The 16,942-nt window shown below is 43.0% G+C and overlaps 1 protein-coding gene across 6 annotated transcripts; it reads right to left on the minus strand.

Annotated features, from left to right (window-relative positions):
• Positions 1-327: 327 nt before the first annotated feature.
• kctd17 (potassium channel tetramerization domain containing 17) lies at positions 328-16,525 on the minus strand. Of its 6 annotated transcripts, XM_079334474.1 has the most exons (7): positions 16,022-16,525; positions 7,920-8,028; positions 6,683-6,774; positions 5,990-6,136; positions 4,359-4,484; positions 3,680-3,824; positions 328-2,815 (listed from the first exon to the last, which is right to left on the minus strand). In XM_079334474.1, exons 1-6 carry the CDS (start codon positions 16,382-16,384, stop codon positions 3,720-3,722), a joined length of 942 nt encoding a protein of 313 aa, XP_079190600.1. In that variant the 5' UTR covers positions 16,385-16,525; the 3' UTR covers positions 328-2,815; positions 3,680-3,719. The 6 variants fall into 6 exon arrangements, with proteins under 6 accessions (XP_079190600.1, XP_079190603.1, XP_079190601.1 ...); XM_079334477.1 differs by having other exon boundaries at positions 328-3,824; positions 6,038-6,133; XM_079334475.1 differs by having other exon boundaries at positions 328-3,824; positions 5,990-6,133.
• Between the last annotated feature and the right edge of the window lie 417 nt (positions 16,526-16,942).

The following is a 16,942-nucleotide window of genomic DNA, read 5'->3' on the forward strand; positions in this document are numbered from 1 at the left end:
TGATTGAAGTTCGTGGTGGTGCAGAAAATGAGCCCAGCTTCGTCCTCATTAACTCGGATTGATGGATTCAAGTTGTTTGACGTTCTCTCCAATGATATGCAAATCACAGGCTTGTGCATCACTTCGTATTGGCTTCTTCTTGTCTTTACTCATCTGTCCATCAGCCACTGGAATGATCTAGAACAACACTAATGGAGTACTTGCTTTACATTTCATGAGGATTGGTGTAGGAGGCAACGACTGCACTGGAAACTTCAACACTAGCTTCTTTGTGTCAAGGCGGTGTCTCTTGTATCTGCCCTCCCAAATAACAAACAAACACAGATGTTCTGTTTTTTTTAAACCAAAGGACAAAGATTTATTTTTGTTGAATGGTGACATTCATTTATATTAAATAAAAAATATTCAACTCATGTCACATTGTCTGCTCAGGTCGTGAAAATGATGATCCAGCTGAATGAAATGAAAACACAGTGTTCCTTAAAGCCCGCACAGGTTGATTTGAGGCGTTACATTGCATGTGTCACACAGTTTAGTTTCATGTTTACAGACACCGAGGCTCGGAGGATGGCAGAAGAAGAAAAGTCCAGCATCAGATAAAAACATTTATCCACAGCTGCCTGAAAGTCCCGCCCACAGAGTGATGAAATAGGACAGCTTTGTAGACTTTGACACATCAAATACATCAAAACACACTCTTAACTGTTCAGCGGAAACAAATAGTAAACAAGTAAAAACAGCCGGCAAACCAAACTAAGTCACTGGACATGCATAAGAAAGTTTCATCGTAGAGTGATTTTCATTTGAGAGGAATTCATCATGTATGTTTGTGCATCATATTCAGTCAATCAAATCAAATGAAGATCTAGAAACTGTTTAAGAGAATTACAAAAATGAACAGAAGTCACCTAAAGATGGTGTAAAGCCCCTCCCAGTCACACACACACACACATTTGAGGTGTAACATTCAAAAAGAATAAATTAAACAAATGAAGGTACAAAAAAATATAAAAAAAAGCAAAACATTATATACAAAAAAACCCCCTTCAGCCTATCAGTGTACTTTCTCTGTGTCCACTCTAAGTCCTTTAAAAAAATACAGTTCTTACAGCAAATCCGTACTGGAAGAAAAAGACACGAATAACAAACCTCAGTGAGATCGTAAACTACACAGTGAAATAACTCAGCTGTTTATTAACGCATGTGACCACTTTGACACGTAGGAATTTGGACTCAAGGCACCAAATGATCCAAGTTAAACATCATGTCTCTCTCAGTCTTCTTCCTCCCATCATAGGCATGATATTCTTAAATCTATCGTTTTCTGCGATGACATAACACAGGCTTACAGTAAATAAAGTGTAGGTAAAATGCTTATTTACATATTTTGTTATCTGCTGTTAAAAATGTTATCAACCTTTTTTTTCTTTAAGCTATGACGCTTTATTATCAGGCCTTCAACGTCCACACTGCGAGAGTCAATTTACAGTCAATGTAAAGTGAAAAACAGGACAGGTGTGTTTGCCAAACTACGACTATTTTATTCCATTCTGCACATTTATAAAAAAAAACGTCTGTCAGGGTTTGTTCCACAGATACAGATCTGATCTGCCGTGCAGTTCCTACAAGTTGCCAATAGAGGTTGTCAGAAGTCACGTGTTGTGTAAGTTTCTGCTTCTAAAAAGCCTCTCTCAATCACACACCTGCACTGCGGCAGATCAGCACACTGTTAAAAGTGAGAGCTGAGAGCCGTCCTCTCTGTGAGCAAAGAAAACAACAGAGGACAAAGAGTGACTTCAGCGAACACTGCTGTGTCACCCTCTCCCTCCCTTCCTCCTTCTCTCTCTCTCCGTCTCTCTTACACTCTTTGCTAACTCGCGCCGACGTCTCTGTCAACTCAGGCCAAAGCTGGCTCTGGATTGCAGCCAAGGCGACAGACTGAGACGAATGCTGCTGAGCCTGCACCAGCACGTGGGGATGCAGGTGTGTATCGGCGCACCGCAGGGTGTTGATACAGGAGGAGCTGAGCTCTCACACACAGACTGTTAATATCTTTCAGACTTCCTGTAGTAGCCACATGAAATCAAAGAAACCAGTCAGTGGCTTAATAACATCTAATACCTGAAGATTAAACCAGGATTGCACCAACTTCACTCTGAGAACAACAAAGGATTCAATCACTACTGTTATTTTTTACAAGCTTAATGGTAAGGTTGAATTAGTTCTATCTTTAATTTCTAAAGTAAACAGTTGATGGGATCACTGCAGATATTTTGTTTTGATTAGCTGCCTTGTGCAACATCAGCGATAAATGGGCATCAAGATTTTGGGAACAACTGCATCCATTGTTGCAGAGTACAGGAGTAATAATTGGAGAACGAGCTCCTCACTGAGTGATGAAGGCAGATTTCAGATTCTCTGTCATTGTTTTGTTTATGCAGCACCAGCCGGCTTTACTTTGAATCTTTGGTCATCGTTTACTAAGCTCCACTACTGTCCTTGGCAATGTAATGTTTGCAAAGCCCAGCACGTGACTATTTCTTCTGATAAAACGTAAAAAGTAATCGCTAAAAAGGGAAAAAAAATAATAATAATACTTGAAAATAAAGCTGAATCCAACCAGGAGACTAACCTATTCTTGTTCCGTTTTGGCCATCTTTATAACTGGCTGTATGTAAATAAACGGATGCTACAGATCGTGTTTTGATGATTGCCTGCTGAGGCACACTGACACCGTGTGAGTGTCACAATGAGCCACAAGTTAAAATCTTTTTTTTTTTTTTTTTCACATCCGGGACCCATGGATCTGGAAAAGCTGTAAATTAAAAACAAAATCAGACATCAGAAAATGTGGATCGATGACACTTTAACCTTAAAACTTTTAAGCTAATTGAAATGATTTTTTGACTTTAGGTTATGGTGATGAAAACAGTGACAGGATGAGTGCAAATGACTTGACTGACAACAAAAACAAACATGTTTTTCGACCATGTTTAAAATGCATGATCCATGTTTGAATGTGGTTAAATGTCTCAGGGTGTTATTTCCTCTGAGTGACTGAGCATTGTGAATGTATACACAGACTGGGAAGGACGTCCAACACTACAGCTACACTGAAAGGTCAGAGATATTCATGTCACAGCATCGGTAATGAGAGCCCACAGAGACAGTGTTCAATCAATATGTGTGTGTGTGTGTGTGTGTGTGGCTGCGACGGGTCACTGAGAGAGCAGACTGAGCATGTCCGTGTTAACACACAGGCACAAGCTGCTGCTGCAGGTCATGAAGACAAAACAGCATGAGAGAGTGACATTTTAATCCAACAGCCAATCAGCTAACTGCATCACATCTGTATCGCCTTTAAAATGCGAGCGGATTGCTACTGTCAACGCTCGGAGACGTGTGCCGTGTGATTGAGAGAACGAAGGATAAACAAAAATCTGATTCTTATAAATAAAGATTTTACACAAATGATGTTAATGCCTTTGTTTAAGCCGTGTACAGTTAGGCTTGTTTGTGTTTCAGTGTGCAGCGGGCAAACTTAAACAGAGAGGTCATTCTCAACGCAGTGACATAAAATAATGACTATCACCATCAACACACACACACACACACACACACACACACACTAAAATCTACCAGATCTACCCGCTAGCACATCCAGCGCACAGTTCCTCACCCATTCCCGCCTCTCTTTGGAACAAAGAAACATGACTCCCTCATTCTCTAAGCCACTCATTCGGTCTGGTATCTCTCTCTCCCTCCTCCTCCTCCTCCTCTTCCTCCTCATCCTTCGCAGCCTCCTCCTCCTGCATCTCCGCCGGCTTCATTCAGCATGATGGACGGAGGGGAAAACACACAACAACAACGACAACGACGACGACAACAACAACAAAAAAGACAAGAAAAAAGAAAACAAGACAGAAAACGACAACAAATGAACATGTTGATGAGTGTCAGTGAGCAGACTGTGAAAGGCAGAGAGGTAGATATAGAGAAGGACAGACATGTCTCTATATCCGCATGAAGGAGGGAGGACATAGAGTGATGCAGTAAGAGGCAGGCGGGAAGAGCAGTCGATAACAGCAGGAGAGAAAGGGAGCGCTGTGTGAAGGATGGACGGAAAGACTCTGTGAATGACATTTTGAGGTGACATTTGAAGCTTTGAGTGGAGAAGGAAGGACCGAAGCGCACTCGTATCCCCTTCATCGAGAGGAGATACCCCTCCCTCTCTTTCACACAAACACAGAAGAGCACAACGCACAAAGCAGGGACAGCAAGGGCCTGGCAGCTTGATCTCACAACAAGTCTTTAAGCATGCATTTCTGTGTTCCTGAGGACAGAAATAAAGGATTCACCTTGGTTTTGTGACTCTGCTCCGTGCCCAGGCCAGAACCAGGAGTGTGAAGCTCCTTTGATACGACGCACAGAAACTCCGCCTGGTCCTCCGTTCCGTAGCTGTACGACGAGCCGATGTTCACCATCTTGAAAAAGAAACAGATACAGAGAGATAAACAGAGACAGAGAAAGAAAAGGGGAGTGAGTGTCTGGAAGAAGTGGAGATAACAGCGGAGAAAACGGGGAAGGATCCCATCACAGTGAGGAAAGAGTGTTGAGCTCATGCGGGTCGGGGGGGGGGCGCTTCAGTTTCCTGCTACACACTCAGTGGACTCCAAAAGAAGCATCTTCTCAAAACACAACCGTGGGTAACGCTTGTGCAGGAAACAAATCGTGGCTGTGCAGCATGCAGTGGAGAAAAGTGGCAAAGCAGCAGGAGGGGGTGCAGGGGGGGGAGGGGGGTCTATATCCACATTATAGCTACAGTGGGGACAGACTGAAATACTGAGACTCTGTAAAGCTCTCAGAGATGTGAAAATCCTCAAACTACATCCTATCAGCTCCTAAAAAAAAGCGTTGTTAACGCTGGACGCTGGATGGGATCAATTCATCGGTTTTCTGTGTTCTCACATTGAGCAGTGTTGAAATGAGGTCACTGCGTTCATACGACTGTCAACACTGAGAGAGAAAATACTCGTGTGTAGAATAAACAGTGGGCCTTGAAATAGTTCATAAATATATCCGTCAGACTTTGACAAAGTTAGCATAAATGAGTCGTTTAAAAAGAAAGCTTTTCTAGTTTTCAAATAAAACCACAAATCTGTCGATTCAATCACATCACCAAGAATCGCTTGAATCAAAATGTTCAACCCTCGAAAAAGGTTTCAGATTTGAAAGATTGCGGTTCGAGATCTTTAACCAACATAGTAGAGATAAAGTGAAGGGGGGCTCTGGTCTGGCTCCATGTGCGGGGTTAGAGCACTTGGTGCTGCAGGCCCCCCCCCACTCTCTCTCCTTTTTATATTTTCCTATCTTCAGCTTGAAAGAAATATTTTAAAAAAAGAGTATGTGGGGAAAAAAGCAGAGAAAGATCAGATTCAACTTTTGTGTGTTGTGTTTGTGTCTGCATAGGAATCGTAAATCTGAGAATGTTTTAACGACAGACCTGTAAAAAGTTTGTGACTTTTTGAATGTTTTTGCTCACAATGAGAAAACACTGATTGTATTTCTTTAAGCCCTGTAAAGGCAGATCTTACTGAAGAATGTCACCGTCTTCGATATGATAAATAAAGACAAAGCCTTTACAGCACATTCGCTAAAGTCGCACAGCCGGAGAAAAAAGTACTCGGACCCAAACAGTGACTGCAGCACGGCTACCACTGCAGTATTGTTTGAGGATGTTGAGTTAGGAGGAAGTGGGCATCATGTTGTTCTCTTGTTCGAAGGGAACTGGAGAATATCAAAGATGGCGTCTTGTCGGGGAAGCTATTTTAACTTGTCCTATTCAGGCTGGGAAAAAAAAGAGTAAACTATGCAATCAGGAAGTCCTAATCTGATGTTGGGAGTGCAGATAGCAGGGCTCAGGTGAGGGCCAAGGGGTCAGGCCAAGGGTCAATATTGAAGGGTCAGCAGCAGCGTGAGTCCAACCCACAGTCCAGAGCAGTCCGGTGCGGGGCTTTCTGCAGGCGCGCACGCTGACCTGCTCAAACTTCCAGCCGTCCGACATCGTGGAGACCATCTGGGTCAGCTCCTCCTCCTGACACTGCAACACTCGGTAGACATGCTTGGGGGGCACCTGCTGGGAGAAGAGAGAAGAGAGGGATTAGGAGACAAAAGATGGATGCACAGTCGAGGTAGCTAAAATAATCTAATGAGAGAAATATAAGGGGGAAAAAAGAGCTCATAATAAGCTGTAATTCATTTGACATGGGGCCACACGGCCGGTCAATGAACCTGAAAAAAGCTGATCTAATGTCACTTCTCATATTTACCATCCTTGACCAAATCCCAGAGACGTGACATGGAGGTTGTTGTCAGCATTTAAACAGAAACAAGGCTACACCAGCACTTCTTTTTCTGCATTGTTCTACAATATGTAACCCAAAGCAAATGTTAGTGGGTGTTTGTTACGGCAGTGGAATTATGTAAGAGAGAGTGCAAACATCCAGAGGAGAGGAGAGAGAGAGTGGCCTGATGTACAGCAGCGCACTTAAAAGAAAAGCACAGAAGGGTGAAATCACTAACAAAGGGAGTGAGTGAAAGGCTGCACACTGTTTATTTCTGCATTTAAAAAACGAGCGCAGTGGCTGGAGGGAGCCATCCGAGCAGAGCTTCATGTGCATACCTGCGTGGCTTTGGAGTCTCTCTCCACGATCCTCTCCTTGATGAGTTTGATCAGTGGGGTAATGTTGTAAAACTCGGCCTCCTCCAGGACTCCTGAAAACACAACATTCAGTGATTTAGCTCCCGGTTACATAAAGCAGAAAAGTAGAGCTCAAACATTTCTTTGAGAAATCATTTACACCACAACATCCTCAAATCAACAACATTTACAAATTATTCTTAGTGAAAGTTTTAGATGTTTGTTGGTGATATATGAAAGTTTGCTGCGATTCTAATCACTAATTTCTTATTCATTCATTGATTCATTCATTAAATACTCTCACATAGCAGATCATATTGTTTATAAGTTACTTCAAGTTTCAACAAACTTTAGAAACATTCATTTGGTTCTTTGAGCTTTTTCTGTTTTCTCTTGATTTATAACCTGAGCTTGTTATGTTTGTCATAAACTCCTTACTTTAAGCTAACTGTGCTACTTTAGCTTTTAGCTAACGTTTTTCAGTTTGAATTTGCTCAAACAACATAAATGAATGAATGAATGAATTCTCCTGTTTATGAAGCAACAACAAAAACTAGACAGGGGGCTGACACAGTTTTCACAAATTAGAAATGACTTCCCTTCTTCACAAACGTTCCTGCTAACTGCAAATCTACACTCCTGTTGAGCTACCGAATATTTACTGAACAGTCTCTGTGCATATTATGTGTCTTTATCTTCCCTGAACTTAAAGGAAGAACGTGCAACATTTTACACATAAATAAATCTCTCTCTGAGTCATGGCTGTCTACGACGAGTGTGAAGCACGAGCTGTACTGTTGTCATGTTTACGTCATGTTTACGTCATGTTTACGTCATGTTTACATGGGCAGCTCTGTGTATGAAGCTGTTTGGGTCAAGGACGAGTGAAAAGAAGAAGAACATCCTCACTGCTAACTTGGATGTCACATATGTCACATTGTAGATCATGGTCTGTCTGTGTACATGCTTTCTGTAACACAACAATGCAGGACACAGGCCACTGCAGCTCGAGTCGAGGGCAATTTTGTCCGCAGCTTGGGTTTAATGGCGCTTAAATATGCTGCGTTCCAATTCACAGCTCCTTTTTGTTTTGGTTTCATACTGGCGCTCAAGCTGATCTAAAACTTGCACATTCTTCCTTTAATTGTGTGTGCAATCTGGAGACAGAGAGGCATTTCCTTATGGCCATAAGTTCATGCACCGAGGCCCCATCGCAGACCTTCTTCAGCCAGCTCCTTGTTGTAGACCAGTTTGCCGTGTCTTAAGTAGTTTAGGATGGGACCGAAGTATGTGGGGTCTCTGTCGATCACGTAGGCTCCCGTCTCGTCCTGTTACAGAGAAAAAGCACATGACCACACGAGACACTCAGTCAGTGTTACGATATGACACAAGATGGAACAAAGCTGTGTTTAGTTACGCACTTCTAACATTCCTCATCATCACTTTTTATGGGCATGTGTGATTTAATAAGCGAGTTTTCATGTAAGTCTCTTCCTCGAGCAACGACTTGTTTTATTATTATTTTTAGACTGCAGCATACTGGCAGGAAAACAACATCCTGGTATGCAATTTAATCTGTTGTACGCAGTCCTGGCTGCCCAGAAAGGATGTACGTATGCCAGACACATAGCAGAGCTCTCCAAAATAAAAGCCCCCCCGTCTGCGAAAAGGTTACGTGCAACCGTTTCTCGTCTCTGAGATGAAACTGGGTTTGTCTTTGTCCCTCACGAGGAGCTTAGAGTGACTTTATTTTCACACATGTACAAGCAGCCTGCTTGTCTCCCACCTCCAGGCTCCACTCCTGTCATGGTACCTCCAACACACACGCACATCCTCCCCCTGCTCTCCTCGTGACAATCGCTCAAAGCAAAGACTCTCTTTAAGATTCACATTTCACTAAAGCATCGCTGCTGTAGTATAAACACAGTATGAACTTATGTTTGGCTTGTGGAGCATCATTGTTTTGTTCCTGAGTGGGAAAGAGAGAAACCGAGAGTCGGAGAGTGAGAGGAAAATGTTTATCTTAATAAAGAGAACCTGCAATATTCACATGACTGACTCTATTTATGGCTGTTTGCTGAAGCGGCAAACAGACATCCTGAGCCTCCAGCTGCATCTTGTATACATGCATGCCGTCTCTTTTATTAGTGGGTCATGACTTCACACACACACACACACACACACACACACACACACAGTACCACTGGGTTTGTCACTGGGTTTGTTAAAACCTGATGACCATCCTGAACCCAGCAGCTAAATCCTGATGAAACATGTATTAAACAAAACGTCCCGCCTCGGTTCTCTCGGCCAGTTTAGAGTATTGTCGCCGCTGCAGGTCGACCCGGTCAGGATTTTGAATATTTCATGGGCTCAAATGGGATTGAGATTATTTAGGCCAATCCAAATTAGTTTACTTGGCATTGCATTATTACCAGTCCTTATATCAGGGACTTTCAGGCCAGCCTTGTGTTTGGAAGTAAAGACACTAAGGGTCACTCTGGCCCGGGGAGTTGTGGCAGATGAATAGTGGGGCGTTGTAGTCTTAACTTTGGATCAGGCTTTCCCTCCCCCCTCCCTGCTATCAGCTGCATGGCTCGGGCTTGGAGGTTTCTGAGGTATAAAAGAATCTCTCTCTTTATAAACTCCTGCAGGAACACAAATCCTACAGAAATGTTTGTAATCCATGGAAGTGGCACCAGCTCTTAATTAGCCTCCTCTTAACCCAGTTATGATTTAACTAACCTGAGAAGAGAATAATCTGAGTCTGAATGAAAACATGGACTTTATAATCTGGTCTGTCTGTAGAGCTAATTGTTGCTGAATATAGCAAGTCGCTGACTTTTAGCTCTTAATGCGTCTTAAACGTTTGAAATTAAAGGCAGGGTTGGTAATTTTCTTAAGATTCACTGTCAGTTGAAATTGTTTTTAGGTCCTGATAGAAATTAATAACTCGTGTTCTCTGAAAAAGGAACAAAGAAAATCCATCAACTTCGACCAATGTCTGCCAATCTGATGAACCAATCACACGCCTCCCTGTCTCCCTGCTTGTTCTCTCCCTCATGACCAACACTGGACAAGAGTATGATGAGAGCAGAGCTCTACAGCAGCCAATCTTTGCTGTGCAGAAGCATCTGATGAGCCTTCATACTCGTGAGACACACACACACACACACACACACACACACACACACACACACACACACACACACACACACACACACACACACACACACACACACACACACACACACACACACACACACACACACGGTCTGCAGAGTGGAAATACAGTTGGATGATCGAAAGAATCAAAAGAAAGACGCAGGGGAAAAGTATCAAACAGTTAAACTGGGAAGGGCAGACATACTAAAATCAAAACAACAAAGAAAGAATAGAGGATGACGACATGGAGGATTTTTATTTTTCTGACAAAAAGACACAAAGAGAAGATCCAGACAGACAGGGTGGATGGACAGGACGTGAGGAAAAGGAAGCAGACTGATAAGGTCCAGCAGTGACAGCACAAATGGATTAGAATATGTTCTTGTGCTCCGAAAATCACAGTTATTACAGAGTGGAAGGACTGCAGGCTCGGCAGCACACACACACACACACACACACACACACAATCCAAAGTGAGCGGAGGAGCTGCAGCAGAACAGAGCGACGCCTTGTCAACGTGACTTGACTTGACAGTGTGGGCATGACAACACTGGCAGAAGGCTTTCTCTCTCTCTCACTTAAATATGGAGAATTTGTAGGTGGTTTGTTTTTCCAGCAGAGGCTTCGACACATGCTACACATCGATCTGGTCACATGACATTGTTTCCTGCTTTAAGGGACAATGGTTGGGAGGATAATGGTCTGCAGAACATTTGCTTAGGGAAATAGGATGTGGCTCCACTATATCCTTCAGTAACCCCCACAGGTTAGCAACAACACATTAACAAAAGCCCTGTTCAAATCCCAACACACACACACACACACACACACACACACACACACACACACACACACACACACACACACACACACACACCTCCTATGTTTAAAAATATAAAAGAGCTTGCAGAGGACTGTGATCTTATCTATCTGTGTTTTTTTAATGGACTGTATATAAATGGACGTTGTGCTTCCGCCTCGCCCCGGTTGAACATGATGAAGCCAGAACCTGCTGAGATAATGCAACTTTGCATTAAGAATCATCTGGAAGAACCAGCTTATTGACGTCACAGTGCTTCTGCTTATGAAAAAAAACCCAACAACAACAAGTACTTTAACATACTATCATAGTTGGAGTTTTTTTTTCATTGAATCAAAGAAGTCTCTATTCTGTACAAGTGTTGGTTTTATGCACTTCCTCGGCAGCATTGGCATTTTGACTTCGACATATCCAAACACTGTGATACTGATCTGCTGTTACTGCATGCTTGAAAGGTTGGAAGCACATTCTGTATCTGATCTGTTGCACGTAATTCTGCCATAAGGGCTGAGGGGGACGGAGTTGTGAAAAAAAAAGTGTTTTCCTGTGATTTCTAATTAGGGATCCTCCTCACTTCTCATCACAGACGTTGTGGCTGAACCACCTGCTTCTCAGTGTGCGTGACGTCTGTGAGGAAGCAGCTCATTAATTCATTATTCCCCTGCGCCTCGTGGGGGAATAAAACTGATTTTTTAGGGCTTCCTTGCAAAATGCAGCTTTAAGATGATGCCTTAGCCGATGTTCTTAAAAAGTCTAATTCTATGACGTTTATCCAGAATCTTTGTGAAAAGTAGACCGGAGTGATTCCTGCAACCCTTTCCAAAATGCAAGTGCATGTTTATATTCATGTAAAGTAGGATGTAACCTTTATTACATCTCTATTGTTTAATTAATAAGGTGTCTGTTCCAATAAAAGAAATAAGCAAAGTAGAATTAAAACTGTGAGGATCATAGGAAATCTGTATTTCTAATACACGTCTAATTAATTTTTAGCCGTCTGGATTTTAAATCGAACAAATCCAATGTGTTTCTGACACTGTGTACACAACTCTGCTATGTATTCAATGAAAATACTTTTTATTTTGGGGGGGGGGGGGGGCTGCTTGTGTGTGATCAAAAAAGTCTCACAGCACAGAAATAATGATAAAAGCGAAGTTCAGGTTTGTGTTGGAATCCACGCTGACACTATAAGATGGGACAAAGGCAGCCAGAGATTTACAAACCACCATAACTCAACTGTTCAGTCATCCATCATGAATCCATTTTTGCTGATCCCAACCCTGTGATGGTCTAGTTTAGGGGGTTGCAATACTAGTCCTGTTACACCACCTTAGATCAAATCACTGCAGGATCAAAGCTGAATTGATGCTACTTGATTATGATTGGCTTGAGACCATAAGAGGTCATCATGAGCCGTATTAGCATCAGTAGTTAGCGCTGGGTATTATTCTGCGCAGAGGAAGCCGTGGTAATCTCATTAAAACATTCACACATAGCCAGACAGTGTCAGAGGGTTTGAAACGGCTCAGAAACACGCCAACATCAGCGGATTATAGGGGGGCGATGGTCCTGATAAAATCAGTCCCCACCCGCCTCCAACCCACCCTGTGAGAGAAGAAAACACACAGGCTGATCATCTCCTGTGTGATCAATTAACCTTCAGATTGCTTTGTGTACTCGACGTCACAAGCTGGTTTCTACGGCCTCACTGGGACACTCACTGCAACATGCACTCCATATTATTCCTGACCTCCTTTCACGATTGGATTGGACTTGTGCAGCGCTTTTCTATTCTGGTCAGCGCCTTTTGGATTGGATTGAAAGTTTATTTAATTTAACCTAAAAAATCAAAAAAAAAATCCCTGAAGGTTTCCAATAGTTTCTGGTTTGGTGTTTTGGCTTCAGATGATTTTAGTAGGAGTTTCTATCAGACGAGAGGGTCCATCTGAGCTGAAAAGAAAGAAGGAGAAACCTGCAGGATATCATTTGTTGTGTGAGCCGTTGTTGTGCCGGTCGCTCCCATTATTGGTTTGTTCTTTATAGTCAACAGATATTATGGCTCAAATGTAGCAGGCAGCTCGTACTGTGAGGCCGCGGGTCTGAAATGTTAACACACACGGCTCTGCTCCTCTAACAGGCTGTAAAGAAAAAGCTCTATTTACCGTTACATGTTTCCTCTTCACCTAGATAAAACCTGCAGCGGTGATGCATTTTACAAAATGGTTGTTTCATGAATGAGATAGATTTTTTTTGCTCCCCCACAGTTAACTGTACATCCATCTGTTGAATCATTTACGCCTCTGTGCTTTCACAGCTGTTAGGATCAGTGGGTCTGAGGGGTCTACAGAAACAGGCTTTGTTTTCGTCATGAGGCTTCTGAAGCTAAACCAATAAATAAAAGGCTTTTTGACTTATTTCCCTCCTGAGTTCACATTTATTACCGCGATTATTCTTGTGACTCGGAGCTGCAGCGAGGTGATCTTTCCAAAATTTTTATTTTGCTGTGCACACCTGAGGACCTTAGCTACAGACACGGAGAGAGAGAGAGAGAGACATATGGAGAGTTTATTGTAAGTTAAAAAATGCTAAATGAGTAGTTTCCCACAAAGTATGTTGCTGTTTTTCATATTCTTGTAAGTACGTCTCTGAAGCAACATCTGGGAAGGAAAAATGGCAACGCCAAACATCTCTATCACCAAACTCCTAGACTTGCTGAAACACGTCTTTTTCTATTAAAGACAAATAAACATATTGGCTAATGGAGCTGTGTTCGGCGCTGTGTCTGCCTAGCATGTGCTCTCGGCAGCGTTTACATGACTTACAAAAAGCAGCTTGAGCGCTCCTCAAGCATCATTTTTAAAGGTTGCAACTCCCTTAGGTCAGACTACCAGACTCCTGTTTTTAGGATGGAGACACATTAACTGAAAACAAAATAATCGAGTCTCTGAAAATGTAAGAGTTTGTGATAAAGAGGCAGAAAAGACAGCTGAGGGAAGGCAAACATGCGATGAGTTATACGGTGAGTCAGCTGCTGAGAGACTGATCGATAAAGAACAAAAGAGTCAAGATGAAGGAAGAAAAGACGTGTGTGTGTGTGTGTGTGTGTGTGTGTGTGTGTGTATGTGCCAGTTAGATAGTGAAAAGTAAATCTGTGACTTTGTCTTAAAGTAGCGCAGAGGAAGCACCCGCCAGGTCACACTGAAGGTCACATGAGAATATTGTGCTCAGCGAAAGCAGCAGCAGGGCAACAGCAGATTCAGCTCCTGTAAAAAAATATAAACTCCAAATTCGGAGGTTGTTTTTGGCACAAACCCTGGAATACCTGTTCTCTAGCAGACGCGTTTCTTCTGCAAATACCAAAAAGTACTTGACTTTTCTAACGTTTACAGCGAGTCATGATGAAGCTCAGCGTGAGATCAGCATTTGACATAATGAAGAGTGTGAAGTGGGGCCAGCGAGACGTAGAGTCGTCTCTCAAACAAAAGGTCGCGGGTTCAGTCTCCAGCTCTGCACTGACAAACTCCCTTGGGCAAGACACTGAACCCCAAATCACTACAGCAGCGGTGTGCAAATCTGTATCATGGTGAGACTGTTGTGCACGTCGCAGCCTCTACCACCAGTGTTTAGTCTGAACACTCGAAAATGCTTTACAAGTCCAAGTCCAGTTAGCATTTCAGTGAGTCTAAGCTTAGATCATTTTGTACAGCTTGCTGGTATAACAGGAGAATCTGTGTGATGTAACTGGGGTGCAGATTTTTATTTACAGTTATGGACATTTACATGAGCAAGAATATGAGAAGATAATTTGATTGTCCTGAGAAGTGATTTAAAACCCTTAACTGATTAAAAAAGGAATAATGTGGAATAAAGAGCTGAAACTATAATTATCTTCAAGATCAACTCCGAAGAATTCATACATTATGTGTTTCAACCTTTTCTAGCAATGCTATTACAAACCTGCACAGCCGACAGGTGAGGATGTTTCTATTTGTTTATTACTAACATATAAGAACAATTCACACATTTAGAAGAAGGCATAAGATATAAAGCTAAACAACACATAAAGCTTCATGTTGTACTATAAATGACGTACGTTAAGATTTATTATTGAGTGAATATTATCCTTCCTATGGCTCATTTGTGTTTGCTGCTTACAGAGCGGGCATTTACAGAAATAAGGGTTTACATCTAAAGCTAAAAATGACAATCTACAGACGTCACCAGACCTGCCCTCCTTCTCTTTCATCACACACATGCAGATCAAAGGCTGCAGCATAATAGAAATCTGCATCATTCATGAGACTTGCCAGCCCTTCCAATGTGTTCAGTCTGCATGTGACTGCGAGATCCACAATACATCCCTCTCTTTTCTATTCCCCCCAATAAGATGTCAGCTGCACTGCTTCTGACTGTGCAGCTCCCTGCAGAAGAGGAGGCACGTGTTCATCCATCTGACCCGAGCTGTGTTCACACCACAAAGTGATGCTGAGACACACAGACGTGCACACACACACACACACACACACACACACACTGACAGAAGAAGTAAGACAGAGTGGGAGAGCTCCATACTGCACATGTACAGTTCATCAGCTGGTAATTAGACAACTCTCCGCCTCCTTCGGAGCAGCAGGCCTTTATTTCTGGACCACAATAGAGTTAAAGTAATAGGTTCTGGGAAGAGTACATAGATAATTCAGTTACAGTATAATATAGTTAGCCCTTTCCTTTGTGGCTATTGTGATGCTTTACAAGATAAAAACGTCATGCTGCTCTGTTCAGTAAAATAATTTTTTCACTGAATCACTTAATGCCAACTTGCCAAGACCTGCTCACATACTTCAGTCAATCCTTTCAGGCAGGTTAGAAAAAAAAAACCCTTTCATACCACACTGGGATTCAATGTATCCAAACGTTGACCACCTGTCACCACCAGGGAAAGAATCACAATATTATCAGTGTTGAAGGTCTAATGTAAACTCGCCGTTAAGAGCAGATATGAGCCACTCCAGGAATGTTGTAAAACCTTATTCTGGGTCTTTTACAAGCTTTGCCACCATATAAAGCTGACAGAGGGGAATGTTATGCTTCTCATAGCCACAGCCTTATAATTTGATATGTAGCCTATTGTTTTTGAAACTAACATTAAATGTAGGTTAGTAGATGTAGGCACATTAACGCATGACGCAAGTAAATAATGGATGTGAAGGTGAGCTCCATGCATTATTTAGGCTCACTAGTTTCCTGGTGCCATTTAGGCAATAAAACGCACTGCCATCGGTAATTACACAGTAATAACTGTTTGGAGAGGTGGGCTCCCGTACACTGGGACTCACCGTGTCTGAGTGCAGGTCCTGCTGCTGACACAGCCGGTACAGGAACGAAGTTTGCTCTTTGAGCAGAGTCTGCCGCGTCGTGAGGAACACCGTGCCGCCGACGTTCAGCCGGACCCACTTCCCGTTGCTCCCTCCGGTGGGGTTGATGACTGAGCCGTTCCCGATGCCCTGCGACGCCGTCCCGCCGGATTCCATCGTGCCGGCGGCAGTGGCGGAAGTCGCGGTCTCGCCTGCCTCGCTGTCTTTGTTGTTGTTGTTATTATTGTTGTTGTTATTACTGTTGCGGTGGATTCGGGCGCCGTGGAGCGGCGACGGCGCAGCGACGTCCGCTGGTTCGCGCTGCTCGTCAGCCTTCGTTGCCATTTGGAAAACAGCCTTTTACGCACGAAGTGAAGACAGCGAGGGCGTCCGTCCGTGTCCACTGTTGCCTCGGCTCTTTCTCTCCGTAACCAACCGTCCACGCTCCGCCCTCAACCCATAGGCTATAACCCACCTCAAAGAGTACCCAGCTTACAGGAAATTAGAAAGGTACATCCGGCAACGACTTTCAAAGTAATATCTCCCAACATGACATACAGCAGATACAAGCAGTGATGTATTGGTGCCTGAAGAAGTGGACATACTTTTAATTTTTTCTGCAAGTGTCCCATCCAGCTGAGGATAAACGGCCTCTGTTACTACAGTGACATAAGACTCATATTAAGTCCGTGTGTACTAGCCAATTAGAGACAGAGTAAAGGGAAGGCCATCACCATCCCAGAAATTGCAGCATCCCACTGAATATTTTCAATCAATCAATTGTGTAAATCAGAGAAGATTTAGAAGTGTGTAAACTCTATGGAGACTAAAGGGGTGTATACATGCGTAAACCCTGCACTGCACCGCCAGACACGAGACTAAATGTTTTCTTCAGCTGGACAT

Source organism: Symphodus melops, assembly GCF_947650265.1.
Source record: "Symphodus melops genome assembly, chromosome: 21".
NCBI classification, from domain to species: domain Eukaryota; kingdom Metazoa; phylum Chordata; class Actinopteri; order Labriformes; family Labridae; genus Symphodus; species Symphodus melops.

Bases quoted from the DNA above. Each gene is read 5' to 3' on its own strand.
- kctd17 (XM_079334474.1), bottom strand. From the start codon at position 16,384: ATGGCAACGAAGGCTGACGAGCAGCGCGAACCAGCGGACGTCGCTGCG. The intron at 8,029-16,021 runs GTGAGTCCCAGT...TCTCTGTAACAG, and splicing joins AGGACCTGCACTCAGACACG to GACGAGACGGGAGCCTACGT. The intron at 4,485-5,989 runs GTGGGTTGGACT...TTCTTTTTCAAG, and splicing joins GCACCGGACTGCTCTGGACT to ATGGTGAACATCGGCTCGTC.